General features: G+C 38.3%; 1 protein-coding gene across 5 annotated transcripts in view; it reads right to left on the bottom strand.

The window, feature by feature from the left end:
• BRWD1 (bromodomain and WD repeat domain containing 1) overlaps positions 1–27,504 on the bottom strand; it is a 131,159-nt gene that overhangs the window by 54,872 nt on the left and 48,783 nt on the right. For all 5 annotated transcript variants that reach the window (XM_055279712.2, XM_055279713.2, XM_063640596.1 and 2 more), the window contains 6 exons: positions 25,536–25,664; positions 25,104–25,329; positions 18,781–18,966; positions 16,012–16,195; positions 11,181–11,274; positions 7,822–7,953 (listed from right to left, as the gene is read on the bottom strand). In XM_055279712.2, the coding sequence (XP_055135687.2) occupies positions 7,822–7,953; positions 11,181–11,274; positions 16,012–16,195; positions 18,781–18,966; positions 25,104–25,329; positions 25,536–25,664 (951 nt within the window). The remainder of the gene's footprint in view (positions 1–7,821; positions 7,954–11,180; positions 11,275–16,011; positions 16,196–18,780; positions 18,967–25,103; positions 25,330–25,535; positions 25,665–27,504) is intronic.

Below are 27,504 nucleotides of genomic sequence, written 5' to 3'. Positions count from 1 at the left end.
AGACAAAAAATCAGTGATTGTCAGGGGCTGTTGGGAAGAGAAAGATGAACAGATGGAGCACAGAGGATTTTTAGGACAGTAAAATCATTCTGTATGATATTATAATGGTGGATACATGTCATAAATTTGTTAAAAAAATTAACTGGGCATGGTAGCACATGCCTGTAGTCCTAGCTACTCAAGAGTCAGAAGCTGGGAAATCACTTGAGCCTAGGAGTTCGAAGTTGCAGTGAGCTATGATTGCACCACTGCACTCCAGCCTGGGCCATAGGGCAAGACCCTGTCTCTAAAAAAAAGAAAAAGAAAAAAACAAAGAAAGAAATATATCCCCAAATGACACTTCCAACAGTACAAAAATACATATACAAAATATTCACTGTAGCGTTATTCATAATGTAAACACTGAAAACAACCTAACTGCCCATAACCAGGAGAATGATTCAATAAACTGTTTCAATCATGCAATAAAGTACTACATAACTCTTAAAACAAATAAGGGGCCGGGCACGGTGGCTCACGCCTGTAATCCCAGCACTTTGGGAGGCCGAGGCGGGCGGATCACGAGGTCAGGAGATCGAGACCATCCTGGCTAACACAGTGAAACCCTGTCTCTACTAAAAATACAAAAAATTAGCCGGGCGTGGTGGCGGGCGCCTGTAGTCCCAGCTACGCAGGAGGCTGAGGCAGGAGAATGGCGTGAACCCCGGGGGGCGGAGCTTGCAGTGAGCCGAGATTGCGCCACTGCACTCCAGCCTGGGTGAAAGAGCGAGACTCCGTCTCAAAAAAAAAAAAAAAAAAACAAATAAGGATCATATGGAGTGATCTCAAAGATATTTTAAGTGAAAAATGTCAAGTGTGGAACTACCTGTAGTATGCTGTATTTTGTATAAGAAGGATAAATAACTTTTGAACTATTTGTACTAAATACAATTTGGTTAATGACAAAAAAAGAACATTAATAACTAAACTCTACATATTAGGGTTTTTACCACAGGGTAAGTAAATCTTTTTTTGTTTGTTTTTTGAGACAGAGTTTCACTCTGTCACCCAGGCTGGAGGGCGGTGGCACTGTCTCGGCTCACTGCAACCTCCACCTCGTGGGTTCAAACGGTTCTCCTGCCTCCGCCTCCGAAGTAGCTGGGATTACAGGCACCCGCCACCACGCCCAGCTAATTTTTTTTTTTTGTATTTTTTGTAGAGATAGCCTTAAGCCACCCAGTCTAGTATATCTTAAACTACTTTCTGTGTATGTAGAATTAAACAAATAAGTTTATGATAAATAACAGGGCTGGGCATGGTGGCTCACGCCTGTAATCCCAGCATTTTGAGAGACCAAGTCAGGCAGATCACTTGAGGTCAGGAGTCCGAGACCAGCATGGCCAACATGGTGAAACCCTGTCTCTACCAAAAATATTAAAAAAATTAGCCAGGTGTGGTGATGCATGCCTGTAATCCCTGCTACTCGGGAGGCTGAGGCAGGAGAATCACTTGAACCCAGGAGGTGAAGGTTGCAGTGGGCCAAGACTGTGCCACTTCACTCCAGCCTGGGCAACAGAGCAAGATTCCATCTCCAAAGTAAAAAAAAAAAAAAAAAAAAAAAAAATTTAAAAATCCAAATAAATAACAGGTGCCAGGTTTCTCTGTACAGAAGGGAAGTACAAAGGGGTATCATTAAAATCAGAATAATGTGAAGTCATGCATAACAATGACAGATATACAGACAAAAAAACACATGTGTCTGCATATAATATGTATATACAGGCATACTTTTTATGGTGCTTTACTTTATTGTGCTTCATAGTTGTGTTTTTTACAAATTGAAGTTTTGTGACAACCCTGAACCCAGCAAGTTTATTGGTGCCATTTTTAAACAGCATGAGCTCATGCCTGTCTCTATGTCACATTTTAGTAATTACCATATTTCAAACTTTTTCATTATTATTGTATCTGTTACTGTGATTTGTGATTAATGATCTTTGATGTTACTATTCTAATTGTTCTGGGGGCACTAGGAACAATACTCATATAAGATAGCACACCTAATAAATATCATGTGTGTTCTGACTGCTCCAGTCTATTCCCTGAGATACAATTAGACCTACTAATAGCCATACAATAGCTTCTAAGTATTCAAAAATGAAAGAAAGAGTCACACATCTCTTACTTTAACTCACAACGTAGAAAAGATTCAGCTTAGTAAAGGAAGGCATGGTGAAAGCCAACACAGGCTAAAAGCTTGGCCTCTTGCACCAAACAGCCAAGTTGTGAATGCAAAGGAAAAGTTCTTCCAAGAAATAGAAAATGCTATCCCAGTGAACACACAAATGGTAAGAAAGCAAAATAGCTGTAAGTCTAGTATACAGAAAGTTTTGGTGGTCTGGATAGAGGGTCAAACCAGCAATAACATTCCCTTAAGCCAAAGCTAAACCCAGAGCAAGGCCCTAACTCTCTTTAATTCTATGAAGGCTGAGAGGTGACAAAGCTGCAGAAGAAAAGATGGAAACTTGCAGAGGTTGGTTCATGAGGTTTAGGGAAAGAAGGCATGTCCATAACATAAAAGTGTAAGGTGGAGCAGCAAGTGCTTTAATGGAGAACCTGCAGCAAGTGATCCAGAAGATCTAGCTAAGATAATCAATGAAACTGGCTACAATAACAGATTTTAAATGCAGATGAAATAAATAGCCTTCTATTGGAAGAGGATGACATCTAAGACTTTCACAGCTAGAGGGACTTATGGCTTCAAAGCTTCTAGGACAGGCTAACTCTCTTGTTAGGGCTAATGCAGGTGGTAACTTTCAACTGAAGCCAGTGTTCATTTTTACCTTTTCAAAAATCTTAGGCCCCTTACGAATTATGTTAAATCCACTCTGCCTGTGCATAAGAAATGGAACAACAAAGCCTAGGTGACAGCACATCTATTTACAGCATCATTTACAGCATGGTTTACCAGATATTTTAAGCCCACTGTTCAGACCTACTGAGCAGAAAAAAAAGACTCCTTTCTAAATATTACTGCTTGTGGACAATATACCTAGTCACCCAAGACCTCTGATGGGGACATCAAAGGAGATTAATGTTGTTTTCATGCCTGCTAACACCACATCCATTCTGCAGCCCATGGATCAAGGAGTAAATCCAACAATCAAGACTGTAATTTTACCATAGAGAAACCTGCAAACACCACCACCTTAGGAAGTGATCAAAGCACGTATCACCAGTAGTGGGACAAAACAAATCATGTGCTTTCTGATGTGATGCACTGAGAAGAACAGTGTATTTTCTGTCGTATTACTGCCAAAAATGCATGACCCTAATCATCAAAATTACCAGTCATAAACCATCAAAAAATATCAACATTAAAACAAAAATCGAGGAACTAGACTAGATTCAGGTTACTAAACAGACACAACAAAATGTAACACATGATCCAGGATTTTATTTTGCTACGAAAATTGTCAGGACCATTGACTGGTAAAATCTGAATAAGATCTGCAGATCTGATGACATTATATTGTCGTTTATTGCCTCATTTTTTGTTTTATTGACACAGTGTCTCACTGTGTCACCCAGGCTAGAGTTACACTGGCGCAACCAAGGCTCACTGCAGCCTCAACCTCCTAGGCTCAAGTGATTATCCTGCCTCAGATTCCAGAGAAGCTGGGACTACAGGTGTGTCACCACGCCCAGCTAATTTTTTTTTTCTCATTTTTTTGTGGAGCAGGGCTTGCCCTGTATTGCCCAGGCTGGTCTCGAACTCCTGGGCTCAAGCAATCCTCCCACCTCGGTCTCCCAAAGTGCTGAGAATTACAGGCATGAGACACTGCACCCAGCCTGATTTTGATAATTATATCACTTGTTTTTGAAAATACACAAGGAGATATGTGATATCAAGAGGCATATGTACAACTCACTCTCAAAAGGATTAAAACATATTCATACATACAGGAGAGTGATAACATTCAGGGTGGTAAACACAAAGGAATTTATTATTATTCTTAGAACTTTCATGTCTGAAATTACATCAAAATAAAAAATTTACACCTGGCAGATAGGAGGCATTCAATAAATTTTTTTTTAAGTTTAATTTCCCCAAATCCTCAAGTGAACTGATGCTTCGGGAAGGCAGGGTTTCTGCTCTGAGATCATGCTGCTAACTTTTTTTTTTTTTTTTTTGAGATCTGTCGCCCAGGCTGGAGTGCAGTGGCGCAATCTTGGCTCACTGCAAGCTCCGCCTCTTGGGTTCATGCCATTCTCCTGCCTCAGCCTCCCCAGTAGCTGGGACTACAGGCGCCCACCACCATGCCCGGGTAATTTTTTGTATTTTTAGTAGAGATGGGGTTTCACCTTGTTACCCAGGATGGTCTCGATGTCCTGACCTCGTGATCCACCCACCTCGGCCTCTCAAAGTGCTGGGATTACAGGCACGAGCCACTGCACCCGGCCCATGCTGCTTTTTATATAAATGTAGGAAAGTTACTGAACCTCCATATCTGTACCCCAGTTTCCTGATTTTTAAAAGAATCCCTTTATAAAAGTGTCTTAATTCCCACTTGTTGGAATGATGAAATTAGATAACGTGTAAAACATCTAGAATAGTGCCTCCCAGGCATAATAAAATGCATTAATGTTTAGCCCTTTTATAGCACTTTTTCCATATTGATTCTATCATTTTGTATATCCTTGACAGTAATTAATGTATTTCCACATCAGTAATGATAATGCCACTACATACCACCCTAGCCTTTCTAGACTGACCTTACGTAACAGTTTTCCTAAAGGAAACCATCCCATGTCTACTATGTTAGGCAAATTCAAGGTACTTGAGGGGGAGAGGTTGGAACAGAGCTGCATGGTAAAATAGTTATTTCCAAACTAGGATACTACACCTTCCTCCCAAAGGCAAAGTCTATATATAACTCTTTATTCCAAACCATGATATAACCTGACTATCCAATTGCTTAAGTCATACAATGGAAGTTACATATAGAACCTTTGGAAGAAAAAAAAAAAAAAAAACAGAAACAGAAAACAGAAAAAGGTCAACCAGCATAAAAATGACAGCATAAAAATGACAGAAATAGAAAAAGGTCAACCAGCATAAAAATGACAGATAATAACTATTTCCTATTATATCCTGGGGGACAGAGCAAGACCCCATCTCAAAAAAAAAAAGAATGTAAAAACATTCTCATTACATAATATAATAGTTTAGCCAGGCAGGGTGGCTGGTGCCTGTTAATCCCAGCTACTTGGGAGGCTGAAGGAGGAGGATAGCTTGAGTCCAGGAGTTTGAGGCTACAGTGAGCCATGACTGCACCATGCACTACAGCCTAGGCAACAGAGCAAGACCCTGTCTCAAAAAAATAAAAACAGTTTAAACAGATGGTTTTAATCATAATCGTAGCTAACATTATTGTGTATTAGGCACTATTTTAAACACTTTACGTTATTGATTAATTCTCACCACACCTCTAAGGTACACATTACTGTGCCTCTGAGGTACATATTACATAGGCAGAGGCACAGAAAAGCTAAGCAACGTGCCAAAGTAAAACAATTTGGATTTAAACTCAAACCCCATGCTTAACTATTAACCTACCGCATCATAAGACAATTAAATGAACTTCTCAGTCATACCTAACACTTCATTCCTCAAAACATTACTCAGTCAGGAAATTTTAACACTGTAGTATTAAATACTTTTTTTTTCTTTTTGAGACAAGAGTCTCGCTCTGATGCTCAGGCTGGAGTGCCGTGGCGCAGTCTCGGCTCACTGCAACATCCACCTCCCGGGTTCAAGCAATTCTCCTGCCTCAGCCTCCCAAGTAGCTGGGATCGCATGCACCTACCACCACGTCCAACTAAATTTTGTCTTTTTAGTAGAGACAGGGTTTCACCATGTTGGCCAGGCTGGTCTTGAACTCCTGACCTCAGGAGTGATCTGCCCACCTTGGCCTCGCGAAGTGCTGGGATTACAGGCATGAGCCACCGTGCCCGGCCTATTAAATACTTTTTACCAAAAAAATTGGTTTCTCTCTCAAACAAATTAGAATGAAGACCAATAGCTTACAAATGATTATTAAAAATCAATCAAAGGTATTAAACAAAGACTTAGACACAATAGCAAAAGAACAAGCTACTAAGGAAAAAATAAAATGAATGTCATCAATATTTAAAACTTTCATCCTTCAAAAGACACCACCAAAGAAGTGAAAAGACAACCCACAGAATGGGAGAAAAATTCTACAAGTAATATATCTACAAGTCACAAAGGACTGTATCCAGAATATATAAAGAATTCTTACAACAATAAAAAGACCCCCCCAAAAAAAGTGAAAAATAAGCAAAAGAGCTGAATAAGCATCAAACATGTTCAACACTACTGGTCATTAGGGAAATGCAAACTGAAACCAAGAGATACTACTTCACGCCCATTAAGATAGCATAAATAAAATGGAATAATAACAATCATTGGTGAGGATGTAGAGAAACTGGAACTCTCATATTTCTGGTGGGAATATAAAATGGTACAGCCAATCTGAAGAAGTCTGGCGGGTCCTCAAAAAGTTAAAACATAAGACTTGCCATACGACCCAGCATACCTTCTCCTAGCATGACCCAAAAGAAATGAAAACATATGTCTAAACAAAAACCTGTCATGAATGTTGATAAGCAGCACTATTCATAACAGCCAAAAAGTGGAAACAATACAAATATCCATCAACTGATGAATGGATAAACAAAAGGTGGTACATCCAATGGGAGAATTACTAGGCAATAAAAAGTAAAAAAAGAATGAAGTATTGATACATGCTACACAAATGCTCAACATACAAATCATTAGAGAAAACATTATGCAATGTCAAAGAAGCCAGTCACAAAATGATATTTTAAGAGCCCGTCCAGCTGGGCGTGGTGGCTCACGCCTGTAATCCCAGCACTCTAGGAGGCCGAGGTGGGTGGATCACAAGGTCAAGAGATCCAGACCATCCTAGCCAACATGGTGAAAACCCCTTCTCTACTAAAAATACAAAAATTAGCTGGGCCACCACTCACCTGTAGCCCCAGCTACTCGGGAGGCTGAGGCAGAAGAATCACTTGAACCCAGGAGGCGAAGGTTGCAGTGAGCCGAGATCGCACCACTGCACTCCAGCCTGGCAAGACAGTGAGACTCCGTCTCAAAAAAAAAAAAAAAAAAAGGAAGGGGGGGGGGCCCATTCATATAAAATGTCCAGAACAGGCAAATGCAGAAAAAGAAAATATATCAGTGATTGTGAGGGGCTGGGGGAGAGGGAGGGACTGGCAAGTGACTGTAAATGGGAATAAGGCTTCTTTTAGGGATGATGAAATGTATTAAAACTTAATAGAGGTGACAATGGCCCAACTCTGTCAATATACTACAGGTTATATATCCCTTATACAGAACGCTTGGGAATAGAATTGTTTCAGATTTCGTATTTTTTCAGATTTTGGAAAATTTGCATTTGCACTTACAGGTTGAGCATGCCAAATCCAAAAATCCAAAATCTGAAATGCACACTAGAACATCATGCTTATATACAGAAAGTTTCAGATTTTGGTGCATTTCAAAATTCTGACTTGGGAAGCTCAACATGTAAAACCACTGGATTGCACAAGTATATGGTGTGTGACTATCTTAGCCATTAAAAGTTTTTGTTAACATTCAAAATGTGAAATTTCATATTAATCTCTGCAGAATGCTGTGTTTTCATATAAATTTGGGGTATATTCATTCAAAGTAAAGAATTAAGCCAAATTCATTTAAGATTATCTTATAACATTTTAAAGTTTTCCACTCACATGTCTTACAGAGCTTGAAGACTCATTTCCAGAAGATAACTCACGCCAGCTACGATTTCTTCTACCATAATTTGGATATTTACGCCTACAGGTCCTTTGTCTGGACTGTGACGCCAAAACCACTGAATCCGACTGAAACACAGAAAAACATGCGAATGAAAATCAACACCTAAATAAGGACAATATCAACAAAATGGGCTTTCTATCAAGTTTCCAAAAGGATTTAAAGAAAAAAGAAAAAAAGGCTTAAAAAGAAGGTAGTATTTTTGCCATACAGTTTTAACTCAAGCTTAGTAATTTTACTTTTAAGGTCCTTAGAAAACATGAGAAAATGCACATTAGATGGCATTTTCCAAACTATGCTGTAAGTTAACTGGTTTACCACAAATGAGGGAAAATAACAATAATCTGAAAAGGATGTCACCTTAAAAGTATACATCTCAGAAATGAAAAATACATATTCGTATATTATGATGCAGTAAGCAACTTCTCAAGGAATGTCTCACTATCTCTATACATAGGTGTAAAGAAAAAATGTTCAACATACTAATCATTAGAGAAATGCAAATCAAAACCACAATAAGATACCATCTCACACTAGTCAGAATGGCTATTATTAAAAAGTCAAGGCCAGACGTTGGGGCTCACACCTGTAATTTTAGCACCTGGGAGGACAAGGCAGGCAGATCACTTGAGCCCAGGAGTTCGAGACCAACCCAGGCAATATGGAGAAACCTGCCCCTAAAAAACAACAAAAACAAGAACAAACAAACAAAAACCAAAAAATTAGCTGGGCATGGTGGTATAAAGCTATAGTCCCAGCTACTAGGGAGGCTGAGGTGGGAGGATCACTCAAGCCCAGGAGGTTGAGGCTGCAGTGAGTGAGCCATGATTGCACCACTACACTCCAGCCTGGGCAAGATTGAGACCCTATCTCCCAAAAAAAAAAAAAAAAAAAAAAAAAACTGGGGGGTGGAGGGCATCAAAAAATAGCAGATGCTGGTGAAGTTGCAGAGAAAAGAGAATGGTTATACACTGCTAGTGAGACTGTATCTTAATTTAACCACTGTGGAAAGCAGTTTGACGATCCCTCAAAGAACTTAAAACAGAATTACCATTCGACCGAATAATCCCATTACTGGGTATATACCCAAAGGAAAAGAACTCATTCTACCATAACGACATACATACACCTATGTTCACTGCAGCACTATTCACAATAGCATAAGACATGGAATCAACCTAAATGCCCATCAATGGTAGACTGGATAAAGAAAATATGGTATATATAAACCATGGAATACTACCCAGCCATAAAAAAAAAAAAGGAGATCATGTCCTTTGCAGCAACACGGGTGAAGCTGGAGGCCACTATCCCAAGCGAACTAACACCAGAGTAGAAAACCAAATACCACATATTCTAACTTACAAGTGAGAGCCAAGCATTGCGTACAGAAGGGAACAACAGACATCAGGACCTACCTGAGGGTACAGGGTGGAAAAAGGGTGAGGACCGGGAAACTACCTATCAAGTACAATGCTTATTATCTGGGTAACAAAATAATCCATACACCAAATCCCTATGACTCACAATTTACCTATATAACAAACTTGCACATATATCCCTAAAGCTAAAAGTTTTCTTTTTAATGTTCAAATATTAACTGTAAGTATGTGTATTTTCAAGTTTTCAATGTTTAATTTGTTATCTGTGCTTTTCAGTTCTGAATGTTTTTATCAAAACAGAATAATCATTCAAAATCAGCCAAATAAAGTAACTATATAAGGCCGGGCGCGGTGGCTCACGCTTGTAATCCCAGCACTTTGGGAGGCCGAGGCGGGCGGATCACGAGGTCAGGAGATCGAGACCACAGTGAAACCCCGTCTCTACTAAAAATACAAAAAAATTAGCCGGGCGTGGTGGCGGGCGCCTGTAGTCCCAGCTACTCGGAGAGGCTGAGGCAGGAGAATGGCGTGAACCCGGGAGGCGGAGCTTGCAGTGAGCCGAGATCGGGCCACTGCACTCCAGCCTGGGTGATAGAGCAAGACTCCATCTCAAAAAAAAAAAAAAAATAAAAAAAAAAATAAAGTAACTATATTGGTTTTAGTTTTTTTAAAAGGCATGCCATTCCCCAACCACAAAGGCAGATGAGATTACCCAATGAGAGCACATATTCCTTAAATTTATGCACAAATCAATTTTCACATGAGTGGCCATCTGTCTAATGAGCATTGGTCAGTTTTAGAATTTCAACATTATCACTGGATGATCTTAAAATGAACTGAATTTTCCTTAATTTGTCAGTACTGATTTTGGCAAAAACTCGTATTAATGAGTTTCACGAGTGATAATAGGTTAACATGTAGGTGGGCCAAACTTTCACTAAGAAAAACTAGAAAATCTGGTAAAATATATTTTTTAACAAATCTGTTTAAAGGCACTTTATGCCTTAAAAGGTTATGAAGAATCACAGAATCAAGATCAAAAAAAGAAGATGTGTGTGTGTGTGTGTGTGTGTGTGTATACATATGTGTGTGTGTGTGTATATATATTTTAACCCTAGAATTTCATTCTGGAAGAGGAAGCTGGAAGGTTTAGCAAGTAAGCAAAATCACAGACTAACTCACGAGTTAGGCTAATAAACTTGCAATTCATAGCCTCCTATATGTAGGGGAATCCCCCAGGCTTTGGCTGTTAGCCCAAAAGGCTACCGCCTAGACCTGTAGGTAAACTACAGATAGAACAGTAATCCCAAGGAACTAAAGCCCATTCTTGTTTGGATAAGGCCATATAGGCTTGAGAGTGGCCCCAGAAGGCTGCCAGAAGTCAATGCAAATCTTCTCTGGGAACGAAGCCATCCTGTGCTTCAAATCTTTCCTAACATTTAACAATCAAAAAAGAAACAAAAATATGATGATAAAAAAGGAGAAAAATCAACAGGCAATAGAAAATGGTCCACAGGGAAGCAAGACATTGAAAAAAATGAAATTACCAGACCTGTTTTTAAAATAGCTATGGCTGATTTCCAAGTAATTAAAACAGTGAGAATTTTAGTAGAAAACTGAGAGCCCTTAAAAAAAAAAAAAAGAATCAAATGAAAATTCAGAATCAAATAATTTAGTAACTAAAATTAAGAACTCAATACCATTGTTAGGCACTAGGCAATTTTTCTCAAGTTTTCAAACTACTCCTTTCTAACAGCTATATAACCTTAAGTCTACTATTTTAAATCCCAAACAGAAAACCTTAAGAAATATTCCACTTCAGATGAAAGTTACTGATAGTTTGATAAATCAAAAAGAAAACTCTAAATTTCAATTTAATTTCTAATTTGCTAAGAAAACAGAATTTAGGTTACCTTATGTGAGAGCTGAAGAGTCTTTCTTTTTCTTCCTATTATATAAAGATTTCTTTCCTCTTCACCTTTCTCTAATCGGAAGTCTTCCAGCTTCCTACAAATTTAAATATCCAGTTATATTAACTACTGAACTGATGGATAACTAAAGGATATAAAGAATAAAAACCAGTGTGATTCTATAAATCATAAGTTTATATACTTTAAAAATACACAAAATCTCTAAAGTTAAATAAAACACATTAAAAATTTATATGAATATAAATAAAATCTCAGAGGCAGTTAGAAAGACCTATTTTTCATATTTGAGGCATAAATATTCATTCATTTGTTTTCTGATTGGTCCTATTAGGACCAATTCAAACAGAATCTCCCATAATAGCTTTTCAAAACGTCTTCCTGATTTTCCAAGATTGCAATTCCTTTCTCTAAAGAAAAAATAAGCACAGAGTCTGCCTTCTCCACATTTATTCAAGCTATGTTTGATAATTTATAGAAAACAAGAATAGCAATGTTACTGGTTTTTCTAATCACCTATATTTCACTCACATGATACAACAAAAAGATTATGTTATTGTGACCAATTTCAAAGCAAAGGACCTGCCACCAAGAAGAAGGTACTAAAAATCATTTTTCTTCTCTGGAAAAGACTGACTGTCCCGTTTCTCCACCTGGAACATTATTAAAAACACGTGGATTTTATGTTTTTGTTTACTTTAACATCTCAAAGGAAAAAGGTTTAATACTGAAATCTAGGCCACGCTCCAAGGTATAACTAGACACTCAACAGAGTGTAAGAGTAAATGCTGTAAGGACAAAAACTGATTTTTAAGAAAATTGCATTTTTCTCTAAGTACACCTGACAGCCCACACTCAAGATTACAGTAGAACATTATTTTATCCAGCGGGGATTTCTAAAGCAGACTCAACCTTTCACAGGTTGTCAACTTCACCGCTTTATTTGTGTTTAAGGAACCATATAACGAGATTTTCAGCTTGCAGCCAAATGAAAGTCCCACCTGATATCTGTTATGTTTCCCTTTGACAATAAAGCAATACATACAATTGATTCTCGATTAATAAAACAAAGGAACGCTTGACATAGGTATCATTTTCAGCTGTGCGCACTTTTACTCCTAATGAGATGGTCAGCTAAGAAAAGGGGTATTATCAAAGATCATAGAGTGTATATAAAAGAATTGTTATATGGCCGGGTGCAGTGGCCCACACCTGTAATCCCAGCACTTTGGGAGGCCAAAGTGCATGGATCACCTGAGGTCAGGAGTTCACGACCAGCCTGGCCAACATGGTGAAACCCCGTCTCTACTAAAAATACAAAAAATTAGCTGGGCTTGCCAGCTAACTCTGGAGGCTGAGGCAGGAGAATCGCTTGAACCTGGGAGGTGGAGGTTGAAGTGAGCCAAGATCACACCATTACACTTCAGCCTAGGCAACAAAAGCAGAACTCCGGCTCAAAAAAAATTTTATAATGAATAGAATTTCTACCATTATTGGATCAAGACAAACTACGTGCCTGAATCCTAGGCACAAAAAGAATTACTTATACTGGTAAGCAACATTATAAGCTCATAGCTCTGCACAGCTGTCATTTACCTTTATGCTTTTATACCTATTACCTAAATTTTTTACAATGGACACAAACTTTCATACTCAGAAAACAAATTTTTAAATACTCTTCATCCTTATCAAATGATATCCTTACAGTTATGCAAAATTCACCCTTGTTTCCACTATTGGAACTGTTGCCATGGGCAATGATCACCATATCTCAATCAAGTATCGCCTTTATAAAATCTCACATGAGCTTTATTTTAGAATGAAATGCTAGAAAGAGCTATGTTCTTTTTTCTGAAAATTATATTATGGCAGATAGCTAGCTGCCGTTCTCCTTTTCTTCCTTAGAAACACAATAGCAATTTTTATCCAGGCTCTTTGCTGCTCTAAATAGATACTGTGTTACCTACTCTCCTCCTTAGCTTATTATGGTCAAATGACAGCATTCTGGTCAATGAGTTATAAGCAGAAATGCCACATGGCTACTTAAAGCAAGTTCCTTTGACTAGAAACGCCCTTTTTGACATCTGAACATCTTTCTTCTTTTCTTCTAAATTTCAACCTACATCACAAATACAGATATGTAATAGCTACAGCTTCAGCAGCTATCTTGGACTACGCAGTGACCTTAAGACTAGAAGCCAAGGCTGGATGCGGTGGCTCACGCCTGTAATCCCAGAACTTTGGGAGGCTGAGGCAGGTGGATCACCTGAGGACAGGAGTTTGAGACCAGCCTGGCCAACATGGTGAAACCCCATCTCTACTGAAAATACAAAATTAGCCGGGTGTGGTGACCCATGACTGTAATCCCAGCTATTCTGGAGGGCTGAGGCAAGAGAATTGCTTGAGTCCAGGAGGAGAGGTTGCTGTGAGCCGAGATCATGCCACTGCACACCAGCCTGGGTGACAAAAGCGCAGCAACTGTCTTAAAAAAAAAAAAAAAAAACAAAACTAGAAGCCAAGCTCCATGAAGGGGGTGAGAAACACAGGAGTCTAAGTTCCTGATTAACTGTGGAACCACTATTCCAGCCTTAGATTATTTCTAGTCTTCCTTTGGGTAAGAAAATAAATGCTTGTGTGTTTAAGAAACTAATTTTTCAGGTCTTTCTCTCTTGACACCTGTTTGCTTCCCTTGGTTTTGAAAAAGTATCCCAAAATGACACTTTTGGTTCTGATGACCATAAGACTTAGATGCCGATTTAAAACTTAATTACAGCATACTATATAAATATTGATTTTCTATATTTCTCATCACAATTCCACATTTTGCTTTTCACTATTTTCTAGTCCTTCCCAAATTCACAGAACAATATATAAGTACTATCTAATAACACTCCAGCATTCACTGAAACTCTTCTGGTTAAACATATAAAAACACAAAAATAAATTTACAAAATTATCTTCAAGCTATTAAGTTATTATGACACACAAACATGAGAAAATACTGAAACATTTTAGATATCATTCAAAAAAGTATTTGCTGCTTCCATTTCAATAACTCAACTCAGTACATTACAACTCAGCACCAAGGACACTACTGCCCATATTATAATTACAAAATATCATTTCTACACTTGATCTTAGCCAAAAGGCCAAGAAGCAATATAAAATATCATTTCTTAGGCTGGGCGTGGTGGCTCACACCTGTAATCCCAGCACTTTGGGAGGCCGAGGCAGGCAGATCACCTGAGGTCAGGAGTTCAAGACCAGCCTGACCAACAGGGAGAAACCCCGTCTCTACTAAAAATACAAAATTAGCCAGGAGTGGTGGCACATGCCTGTAGTCCCAGCTATTCGGGAGGCTGAGGCAGGAGAATCACTTGAACCCAGAGGCAGAGGTTGCAATAGGCCGAGATCGTGCCATTGCACTTCAGCCTGGACGAGAGCAAAACTCTGTCTCAAAAAAATAAAAGAAATAACATTTCTTACTAAAAGAAAATAGGGCTGCTTAATTTCAGATATAGGTCAAAAATTTACAAGATGAACTATATCTTCCCCTGTCTCACAGTAAGGATGCTATGGAAAACTACTAGTCATTTTGAAAGGACAGGGAGCCTTGAAAAGAGGCTCCTCATGGCTAGAAAAGAGATGATTTAAACATCAATAAAGAATATCAGAAATAAGTTAAACCCCAGCTATTTGATTTATACATTAAAACACACACACATACAAATTGGTCGCTGTTGAATAATGAAAAGAATATTTTGAGGGGAAATAAAGCAAAACAATCAAGCATCTACTCTGCCTTTCCTATACAAACTTTGCTACTTGATAATTAAGTATACTTGGGTAGATTTCTTTTTTAGAAGTGTCCAAGATAATAAATGAAGAAGTTTTCATAGAGTTAAAAATCATGATTATGTAACAGCTAATAAATTAATGAATCTAGACATTAAGCATTGATAGCTGCTAACATCACAAAAACCGAGGCTATTTATGTGTGCCTTCTGAGAGAATTATCACTTATGAAGCAGTCTTGCAAAAAACTGAAAACACTTATGACACCTGAAACAATTGGAAATTTAAACACAGCCTGGATATTTGGTTATACTGAGAAACCAAGGTACGGTTTTTTTAAGGTATAGTAACAGCATTATTTTATATATTTTAAAACTTCTTATCTTTTAGAAATACACACTAATATGCTTATGGACAAAAATAATATTACATCTAGGATTTCTTTCAAAATAATACTGAAAGGACAAAAGTGGGTGTGTGTGTGTATATGGATAAAAAAAGACGGAGCCGGGCGCGGTGGCTCATGCCTGTAATCCCAGCACACTGGGAGGCTGAGGTGGGTGGATCGCCTGAGGTCAGGAGTTCGAGACCAGCCTGGCCAACATGGTGAAACCCTGTCTCTACTAAAAATATAAAAAATTAGCTGGGCGTGGTGGCAGGCGCCTGTAAGCCCAGCTACTCAGGAGGCTGAGGCAGGAGAATCGCTTGATCCCGGGAGGCGGAGGTTGCAGTGAACCAAGATCACGCCACTGCACTCCAGCCTGTGCAACAAGAGTGAAACTCCGTCTTGAAAAAAAAAAAGAAAAGAAGCAAAACTGGCTCTGAAAACCTTTAACATAGTAAAAACATTAGAGAATAATTCTGACATTTTCCTACCACAATTACAATAATAAGATTCCCACTCATTACTAATATATTTATACAATTATTTACACAATTAATGGAATACAGAATGTGTAAATAACCATATGAATATATTTTCACAGATAGAAACATTATAAATAGATATCCTAAAACAAACCTAAATATGCCTAGTGGTACCTCTGGTACAACCACTCTTCGTTTCCAAGCCTGCAGGTCACGTTCTGTAGCAATCTGACTGCGTGGAGCATTTTGATGCATCTGACGAACACCTTCAACTTGTCCACTACGACGCAGACCAATATTTGGAGGGGACTGAATGTCTAAGCTCAGTCTTCTAAAACCTAGGAAAAAATGATGAGGAAGTGATTCCAATACACTTTTAAACTAATATACATTTAGCATGTAACAAGCACACGTTCACCTAAGATGCACACACCAAAAATAAAGAACTAAGAGAAGATAGTATCTACTGAAAAAACTTTGTGAGAAAAATCTTTTTTAAATTTATTTTCTGTACAGACAAGGTCTTGCTATGTTGCCCAGGCTAGTCTCAAACGCCTGGCCTCAAGCAATCCTCTTACCACGGCTTCCCAAAGTGCTGGGATTATAGGCATGAGCCACTGCACCCAGCCTGACAGAATCTTAACATGACTAAGATTAAAATGTAGAATACTGAACAAACATTAACTATTAAACCTCAATTTCAATTTTTACTAGACTTTCTGAAATTATAAAATGTACATTTTACATTACATTATATATGCATTCCTAAAAACTGTGCCTTCTTCAAAATTACACACCAAAAAAAGTCTTTTTGAAAAATTTGCGCTGAAGACAGACAGCTGAAATCAAAGTGGTTTTACAAGAGCTCTTACAACAGTAATCATGATTCTCATGATTCTCAAGAGATAATCTGAGCCACCAAGGCAAGTAGCTGTCAAGATGGTTATTAAAAAGTCAAACAAATAAAATGTTGTGAGTAAATGCCATCCGTGCTTAAACTATAGCTGGGCAAGTGGGTAATGAGGCAATGAAGACAACAGTGACGCTCTGAGCCCGAGGGGCTGCTGTTAAGGTGGGTATAGGAGGCTGAGCAACCTCCCATGAGCTGGAAGCCACAGAGACCAGCCTCTGAGGAGGAAGTCCTAGACAAAGTGCTCATTTTCTTACAATAGAAGGTAAAGGGGCTCCTGCTACTAACACAACAGAAAAACTGAGGGTGATATTGATTCTTGTGGGAGGCTATGGAGCTGTACTCCAGCTATGCCAGCTCTTCTTGCCTAGGGAAAAATCCACGAGTGAATGCAACTTCCGCACTCTTCTATGTACCACACTCTTTACCAATCACATGTGTACCAAAGTGCATTAGAGAACATACTATGCTTCACCAACTTCAAATGGCATTAAATGCCCCACGAGTAAACCAAGCATTTATATTAAAATACTATATATTGAAAAACATTTTTGAACTGAGAAATATAAATTCTAAATTTAACTGCCCAAGTCATAGCGTTATTCTCCAACAATTTGAAAACATGCATAAAGTTATTTATCACATCACTTATAACAGCAAAGCATAAGAAACAACCTAAATGCCCATAAAGAGATTACAAAGATTAGTTACTCCACACAGAGGAGGAGTATGAAGCTATTAAAAAAAAAAAAAAGATGAAGAATTCTGTGAACTGATACAATTTCTAGAATATACTGTTAAGGCAATACAGTAGGTGCCAGAAGAATGTGTTTATGTATCTTGTGCCTCTTGCCATGACAGACTGAGGACATAGCATCAACTATTCAGTATTCCTGCCTAAATGCTTAACCTGAACCCAATTATGAGGAAATAATCAGACAAATCCAAATTGAGAGAAATCTTGTGAAAACAACAGGCCTGAATCTTTCCAAAGTACCATTGCTCTGAGGAAATTTTTCTGGATTAAAAGAAATAATTCTAAAATGTAATGAGCAGGCTTGATTAAATCCTAAATTTTTTTTTTAAAAAGGGCATGAGGAAGGACAGTTAGTTATTGGGACAACTGGGGAAGTGTAAGTAAGGATTCAAAATTAGATAGCAGTGCTATATCAACAATTATCATATTCAGCTTGTTGAATGTGATCACTGTATTATGGTTATATGAGAGAATATCTCTGGTTCTTGGATGATACAGGATGAAGCATTAAGGTATAAAGTGTCACAAGTCTTACTTTCAAATGCTTCTGAAAAAAACATATAGGAATGTGTGTGTGCACACATACACAAAAAAAAAGCTAAAGCAAGTATAGTAATATAAGGAATCTAGGTAAAGAATATATGGCTTTTCATTGTATCCTTCTTCCAACCTTTCTTTCCAAAATAAAAAAATAAAGTCTTATGCTGTAAGTTTAAGAGAAAAAAAGTACTATTTTAAATGAATAATGAAACTTGTAAATCACATTGGACTAGAAACAAAGTAAATAGTGGAACTAATTGAGAGGAGACTGGTGATTGTTATGTATTTACTTCTACACTGCACTTTTAAGGACTCCACACTGAAAACTCACTAAGTTTTCAAACTTTCTGATTCAATAAGAAAAATCATACTCTACCCACAACAGTTTTTCAAAAATTACCAATGTTAAAGCAAAGAAAAGCTAGAACTATGGTTTTATTTTAAAAACCAATTTGTTATTCGCTCCTATTTAATACAATTTTGTAAATACTACATTTTTAGAGCACAAAAGGCTTCAGCAGTACTTGAAATTCAAATACTCATTTGCTATTACATTATCTTACACCTCATAAGGCTACCTTCAGAGTACTAATTAAGTTGTAAAAATACATTGTTTACTTAAGTTTCTCACATTACATGTACCTGACAAAGACTTTGTTTACTCTTTAATTTCAATGCAGCCATATTCAGGTAAAATATTTATCATTATTTATTACCTCTCCGGGGTGTTTCTTCACCATTTGAAAGTCCTCTTGGAATAGTATCCTGATCTGCTCCCATTCTCTGATCTTGCTGCTGCTGCAACTGTCTTATCATTCCATCAAGAATACTCGATTCTGGGCTGCGTTCATCATTATCATTGGTTTGCAGGCTTATAATTTGTTCAATCACCTCTCCATCACCTACAAATTCAATTATTTAATATATGATCATATAAAAGCAGAAAACAAAAAAAATTCCGTTAGGGTACAAATTAAAATACATTAACGATGGTCAGAATTTCCCATTTTTGAAAAATAACCAGTTTAAAAAGATACTCTACATATTCACCAGCAAGTCAGCGAAAAGATTCAAAGCCAACAAAAGTCCTCCTGTAGAGGACTAAATACTACAAAAACCTGAAAGCAGCCTCTGAAATTCCTGCAAGTGGAAGCATGGAAACATGTTTCTGTAAAACTTTATTATGCCGTTTCACACTAATGCCCCTCACCATATTCGATATATTTCACTAAAATCTTATTCCCCAGAGTCTCTAACTGCAACAGAGCAACTATGGGTCATTTCCAATGTAGAGAAAATCCCTGAGATTTAATTTCTTCTCTATGTCTTAAGAAAGGGGAAAAAAGGGAGGTAAGACCTTTTTTAAGCCTTCAACAAGACTTTAGCTCTCCCTCTGCCCCAAGAGTCCTCGGAGAACAGTGAAATTGATGGTGGTAACTACACAAGCCTCTCCAACTAATCTCAAATTACTCTCTTAGATATGTTTTTAACATAGCTAGTACCCATAATTCTTACTTCAAGTACAGAGTTTTTTTGAGACAGAGTCTCACTTTTGTTGCCCAGGCTGGAGTGCAGTGGCGTGATCTCGGCTTACTGCAAGCTCTGCCTCCCGGGTTCAGGCCACTCTCCTGCCTCAGCCTCCCGACTAGCTGGGACTACAGGTGCCCACCACCATGCCCGGCTAATTTTTTGTATTTTTTTTTTTTTTTTTTTTTTTTTAAGTAGAGACAGGGTTTCACCGTGTTAGCCAGGATGGTCTCAATCTCCTGATCTCATGATCCACCCACCTCGACCTCCCAAAGTGCTGGGATTACAGCCAGGGCGTGGTGGCTCACATCTGTAATCCCAGCACTTTTGGAGGCCAAGGCAGGTGGATCACTTGAGGTCAAGAGTTCGAGACCAGTCTCTACTGAAAATACAAAAAAAAAAAAATTAGCCAGGCCTGGTGGTGCACGCCTGTAATCACAGCTACTCGGGAGGCTGAGTCTAGAGAATTGCCTGAACCCAGGAGGCGAAGGTTGCAGTGAGCCAAGATCATGCCACTGCACTCCAGCCTGGGTGACAGAGTCAAACTGTGTCTCAAAAAAATAAATAAATAAATAAAATAAAAAATAAAGGAGATTAATAAGGTAATAATCAAAAGGAATGCAAAGATATAACTTGCCACCATAAAAACAGAGAAACTGCAAAACCTCATATAGTATTATGGGATGGGCAAGGGAGGACATTTCCATCCTGCTACCTGAGTAAGATTCCCTTGCGTATCACTAATAATGTCTTTGTTTTGCTATGGAAACCAATGAAGAACTTAAAAGAGCTAAATGTTATGTCATATTAACTTTGTCTTTAAAACTTTTATCAGTCTCAAAAAATGAGTTGAAAAGGCAGTACATAGAGCCTTAATCTAAAAAGATAAGATTTTAATTAGAATTGCTTATAACACAAAATTCCTAAGATTACAACATGATACCAAAGGGAAAACGGCAAAGATTTCTAATCGTCGTTAAGCCAAAATAACCTAAGTCTATATAACTTTTCTTTTTTTTCTTTTTGGTAGAGACAAGGTCTTGCTATATTGCCCAGGCTGGTCTTGAACTCCTGAGCTCAAGCAATCCACCTGCCTCAGCCTCCCAAAGTGCTAAGATTACAGGCGTGAGGCCCTGCACTCAGCCTAACTTTTCTTTCATAACACAGAACACTTAACTGTTAACTTCTCAAATATCAGAATGTTAACTGTCTCTATGGAATAATACAATGGATACTGAAATATTGAAGGAGGGTTCTACCCATGAAAACTTAACTGCTACAGGAAGTGTCCTTCTGCCATAAACAATTACAATAATGGAAAAAACATATGTAAAACAAAAGCTTTCAGACACTAGACAACAGGCAGCACAAGACTGTGATCCCTGAGAGAAGGGCAACAATGGAGGCAAACCCTTCTTGATTGCTCCAGATTACTGTCTGGAGGTAGTCTCCAGGTTATAGAACAAAAGAGAGAACCCAAACAGCATCCACAGATCTAACTGAGTTGAGGAGACAGAGGTGAGAGTTTGCTGGAAGAGGAATGTTAAAATACGCAGGACTGAATATCAGAGGAGAGTGAACTGCACACAAAGCTCCAGAGATCTGTGATGAGGTCCCATCAATTATTTGACTAAATACTGATACCTGGCCAGGCATGGTGGCTCACGCCTGTAATCCCTGCACTTTGGGAGGCTGAGGCGGGCGGATCACCTGAGGTCAGGAGTTCGAGCCCAGACTGGCCAGCATGGTGAAACTTCATCTCTACTAAAAATACAAAAATTAGCCTGGTGTGGTGGTGCACACCTGTACTCCCAGCTACTTGGGAAACTGAGGCAGGGAAACTGCTTGAACCCCAGAGGCGAAGGTTGCAATAAGCCGAGATCACACCAATGAACTCCAGCCTGGGCAACAGAGCAAGACTCTGTCTCAAAAAAAATTTTTTTAATTAAATACTGATACGTGTGTGCATGGGGTAGAACTCCACTATTGAGGGGAAAATATAAAAAAGCAGTTGCACAAAAATTTGTAGAGCTCTCACAGGGCAGAAAATAGTTCAAGTTCCCAGGAGCCAGAATACACAGCAGAAGTGCTTTATGTACACTTCCAGTTTTAATACCTAGAATAGTAAAAAGACATGTATTCAAGTGCAGAGCAGTAAAGAATATAGTAACTCCTACTATTTTGGTGCCACAACCAAGATTTGTGCTACAGCGCCAGAAGTTTATTTTTTTATTTTTTTATTTTTTTAAGAAGGAGTCTCGCTCTTTCACCCAGGCTGGAGTGCAGTGGCGCGATCTAGGCTCACTGCAGACTCTGCCCCCCGGTGTTCACGCCATTCTCCTGCCTCAGCCTTCCGCGCAGCTGGGACTACAGGCGCCTGCCACCTCGCCCGGCTAATTTTTTGTATTTTTAGTAGAGACGGGGTTTCACCATGTTAGCCAAGATGGTCTCGATCTCCTGACCTCGTGATCCACCCGCCTCGGCCTCCCAAAGTGCTGGGATTACAGGCGTGAGCCACCGCGCCCGGCCAGAAGTTTATTTCTACCCATCCGTGATCCATCAGTACAAATGTCAACACTGTAAAAAAATAAATATCTCAGTATTATTATGAAGATGGCTGTGACCTTGCAGACTCCATGAAAGGTTGCAGATACACCTATGGGTCTGCAAACCACACATTGACAATTTCTGCCCTAAATCAACCATTACATACAAATAAACAGGTATTGCTAATAAGACATTAGTGGAGGTCATATGGAACACACAAAAAAATCATCAATCCCAAAGAAGAAAAAAAAAGAAAAAGGAAAAAGGCACAAAGAACGAAAAGAATACAGAGGAAACAAATAGGAATACTCTATGTTCGAACCCATACCATACGAACATTTAAGTGTAAATACTCTACACTTAATAGAGTACTTAATACTTAAATCCCAATTAAAAGACAAGTTATCAGATTCGAAATATAAAGACACAGATCAGCTGGAAGAATTGACAAAGACATACCATGACAATCCTAATCCGAAACAAGTTGAATTGGCTATATTAATATGAAACAAGACTCTTCAAAACAAAAAATATTTTCAGAGATACAGAGAAACATTTCATGAGAAAATAATTATTTCATCCAGAAGACAAGCAATTCAAAATGTGTATGCACCTAATGAATGAGCTTTAAAATACATAAAGCAAAAATTGAGTAAACTGAGGAGAGAAATGACAAATTCCACGTGACAGTTGGATATTTCAATCTGGATGATAGCCCCAAACTGGAAACATGCCATCAGTGAATGCAAAATCAAATGATAATATACCCATCTATTCCATGGGGCACTATCAGCCCCAGTGAATAAACAGGAACAAACTACTGATACATGCAACAACACTAATGAATCTCAAAAGCACCACACTAAGTCAAAGCAGCCAGACACAAAAGACTACACTTTGTGGCCAAGTGCGGAGGCTCACGCCTGTAATCCCACCACTTTGGGAGGCCGAGGCAGGCGGATCATGAGGTCAAGAGATCGAGACCATCCTGGCCAACATGGTGAAACCCTATCTCTCCTAAAAATACAAAAATTAGTTGGGCGTGGTGGCACACGCCTGTAGTCCCAGCTACTCAGGAGGCTGAGGCAGGAAAACCACTTGAACCCGGGAGGTGGAGGTTGCAGTGAGCCAATATCATGCCACTGCACTCCAGCCTGCCCACGGAGCAAGACTCCATCTCAAAAAAAAAAAAAAAAAAGATTACGCTTTGTATATAAACCCTCTTAAAGGACAAAATTAAAGTGACAGAAAATATAACACTGATTACAAGGGACTGGGAGAAAGGAGAGGACTGACTCCAAACAGGTCCTGGGGACTTTTGGGGGCAGTATAAATGTTTTGTATCTTGATTGTGGTGGTAGTTACTTATTTAACATCTGTCAAAACATACTTGACAGCCTGGGCAACATGGCAAAACCCCGTCTCTACTAAAAATACAAAAATTAGCCAGGTGTGTTGGCACACGCCTACAGTCCCAGCTACTCAGGAGGCTGAGGTAGGAGGATTACTTGACCCTGGGAGGCCGGAGGCTGCAGTCAGCCAAGATTGCACTGCTGCACTCCAGCCTGGGCAAACGATTAAGACCCTGTCTCAAAAAATAAACACACACACACTTGAACTGTACACTTAAAATTGGTGAATTTTGTATATAAAGTACGCTTCAATAAAAGCAATAAAAAGTAACATTTGAAATAGCAAGCATATAGTAATCTACATTAGGTTTTAACTTTATATATAGCTGGTGATTTAGTTTCAGTAAATCCTCATCTAAACAAACAAAATAGCATTTTTTCTTTAACATCTGTAGAGAAACGCTGCCCTGCTATTAACACAAAAAAGAACTTTGCACTTGGCTACGACAGAGAAAAGTACAAGACAAACCTGGAACACCCTACATCCAGAAAAGGATAGAAGTGACTGAACAAGTGTAAGGACTCGGGAAAGGACAGCTTCAAAAGGCTCTGAGAGTCAAACCTAAGGATTATATGAGTAATATAACCCACTAACCACACCCAGAAGCCCATACTAAAACTTAATAAGCCTCATCAATAAATAAAGGGGTGAGCAATAGACAGTCATATGCAATGATACATATGACGCAATGAGGGAGCAATGATACATATGATGCAATGACGGAACAATGATGAAGTTAGAAAATAACCACTTTGCAGTATTCATAGTAACAACTGATTCAGGCAAAACTCATCAATGGGTCCTAAAACTTGAGGGTAAACTTTGACAATGAACAGGTTATTGACATATCTCCCCACAAATTACTATTAATTACAAAGAGAAAAATACCAAGTTTATAGTGAAGAAACTTGGCAAACACATTAACTAAGTGTTCAAATACAACATTACCAGTAATTAGACAAACCACAATCATAAGCATCCTGACAGGATGCTCTATTAAGACTAGAACATCATTCATTTATGTTGTATTCTGTCAAAAATGCGTAACCGGAACCTAATCAAGAAGAAGTAGACAAACCCAGATTGAGGCCTTCTACAAAATTCCTGACCTATAATCTTCAAATACATCAATATCATGAAAGTCAAAAACTGACAACCTGCTCCAGATTAAAGGAAATTAAGGAACTATGACAACTAACTTTCATATTTCATATGTGGTCCCAAATAAAAATTGGGAGAATTTTAAAAGCTATAAACAAACATTATTAGAATAACTGGAAATTTTTGGTTACACACTACAGAGTTGATAATAGTATTGCGTGTAAAACATCCTAATCGTCATAAGTGTCTATAGTTATGTAAGAGAATGTCGTTCTTATTTAGAGGTAAATGGTACATGAGGTCCAGAAGTTAAATGGTTCAAAACAATATACATAAAAAAACAAATATTGCAAAATAATTGGGGGATCTAAAGGTAAGGAAATTATTTATATTATACTTTAAAATATTCGAGTACAACTTTAAAAAAAAAAAAAAAAAAGACTGCACTTACTTGTTGCCACATAGCCCAGCTGTGGAATCAAATGTTCATCTGCAGAATTTTCTCGGCCTGGTACTAATCTCTGATACTTGGTTGGATGAGGATTTCCATCTACATCTACCAAGAATGGTGGAGGCATAAGATGAGGAGCCTGCTGAGTTTGCTCATCTAAGACATAATTATTAGAATCTCTAATAAGTGGTCGATAGTCAGTATGGAAGAACATCTGATCAGGAATCTAGAAAAATGAAGTTCACAGGATGGCATTTTTAAGGTTCATGCATATTAAAGGAAACAAATATTAAACAGTTAATTAAAACTAGAAAAACAAGGAAATCAAATCACTCAGCTAAACTGTTTCCAAAACATAGCTCATAACTACTTATTTCCAAAACACAGCTCATAACTATTACTTGCATGCTACAACAAAGTATTAAAAATGACCTTTTCATATGGTTTGCTGCATCCAAAACCAAATATCAGAAGGTGCCCATGAGAATCTGTACAGGCAAAATGCTGTCCATCCTGTGAAAACTTACAGTCAAACACAGCTCCGTGTCCTTGTCCTTCAATCTAGGAAACACAAAAGGAAAAAAGTTAGGACTATGCAAGTGATTTGCTATGTAAACTTTTTTAATGTGGATAACCTGTGACAATATATCCCTTCCAGGAAAAAAAAAAAAAACAAACGTTTCAGCTGGGCATGGTGGCTCATACCTGTAATCCTAGCACTTTATGAGGTGGAAGCAGGTGGACTGCCTGAGCACAGGAGTTCAAGACCACCCTGGGCAACATGGTGAAACCCTGTCTCTACTAAAAATACAAAAAATTAGCCAGGCATGGCAGTGTGCATCTGTAGTCCCAGCTACTCGGGAAGCTGAGACACAAGAATCGTTTGAACCTGGGAGGCAGGGGTTGCAGTGAGCCAAGACTGCGCCACCGTACTCCACTGCACTCCAGCCTGGGTGACAGAGTGAGACTCTGTAAAATAAAAATAAAAACAAATGTTTCATTAAGCATATACATCAATCACTAGTCCCAAAAAATAAAATTCATTTTAGATACAACTAGCCTAGAAAAAAGTCTTCAAAGTTCTTCTAAGCATTAGTTCTCCAAGTGTTCAAATGAAGGCTAACAACCCAATCCAAAGTGAAGGCTTCTTTTACTTCTTATAAACAATTTCATAAATTTTTGTCTTAGTATATAATAAAAGGATAATAAGCTACAAGATAAATGATTAAAGATTAACCAAATTTGGTATTCATAAACTAAAATGAACACTTTTATAGATTTTAAGGTGAGCTCTACTTCAGCTCATTACTAAGATGACTAAGCACCATGCAAAATTTGGCAATGCTGCTGGGTCTCAAGCATATATATGGAAAAGCCTGCAGCCACAACTACCTTAACAGAGATTTCAGAAGGGATGCTCTAAGTCTATCATGAGTCTAACCTTAAATAGATAACTTTTATACTGTTTTATTCTTCCTTTTAAACTGTAAACTATATTAGTTTAATATCATCAATTTATAGTTAAGTTAGTTATTTGGTTAACTCTACAGTGTATAGCTATGCATATTTGTTGTCTGCACCTTTAACTTTCCAGTAACTAAACGTTATGCGTTCAGTGTTGGAGAAATGAGACATCTACTCAGTAACTGCCAGAACAAACTCACGTCCACGCCCAAATAAGTCACTGCTTGACTAGTGATACTTCACTATTGCCGCACATGAAAAGGATGACAATTAGCAAACATGGAAAAAATAAAGTTACTCGGATATTCAGAGCATTGATGAATAAGATGTGCATATTAATTCATATTCTCTTAACATAAAAAGGAAAAAATTGTGTGTGTATATATATTATATATATTTTTTTCCTCCAACTGATCATTAAAACGTAAGAACATGGTTTCACCCACATGGTCCTTCTAGGAGCCACCTGTGCCACAGCACAACCTGCATATATGTACCACTTTGCATCCCTGGCCTGGGACCTTCAGCCATGGTTAAAGCAGACGCCAGTGGGGAGGGAGTGGCAAAATCTCAAAGCTGGAAAGCTGAAGATGGTGGCAGCAACTCTTCCCATTGTACATGTGGACTTAACAGCACCAAAAGCTTTTCTATAAATACTTGCTGAGATGAAAGTTTTCTCAAGTGGGCAGACCTAACTAAGCAGAGCAAGGAGGACTTGGGGTTTCACTTGTAATTGGAAGCATCCTATACAATGATTCCTGACAAAACGCAACCTGCAACTGTGTCTGGAGAAAAATGTCACATTAAAGTTTATTATGTATTCACGAAATATTGTTGCTATTAATAACTGACAACCCTATATTTAGTTTATCTAGAATTAGGAATTATGAGCCTCTCAGCTGAGCAGTAAGGAAATGTCAGTAAACAAGGCCAATTT

This window comes from Symphalangus syndactylus, chromosome 5 (genome assembly GCF_028878055.3).
Source record: "Symphalangus syndactylus isolate Jambi chromosome 5, NHGRI_mSymSyn1-v2.1_pri, whole genome shotgun sequence".
Lineage (NCBI taxonomy): Eukaryota > Metazoa > Chordata > Mammalia > Primates > Hylobatidae > Symphalangus > Symphalangus syndactylus.
The sequence above is the reverse complement of the archived record's forward strand: the minus strand, read 5'-3'. Positions and strand labels throughout refer to the sequence as shown.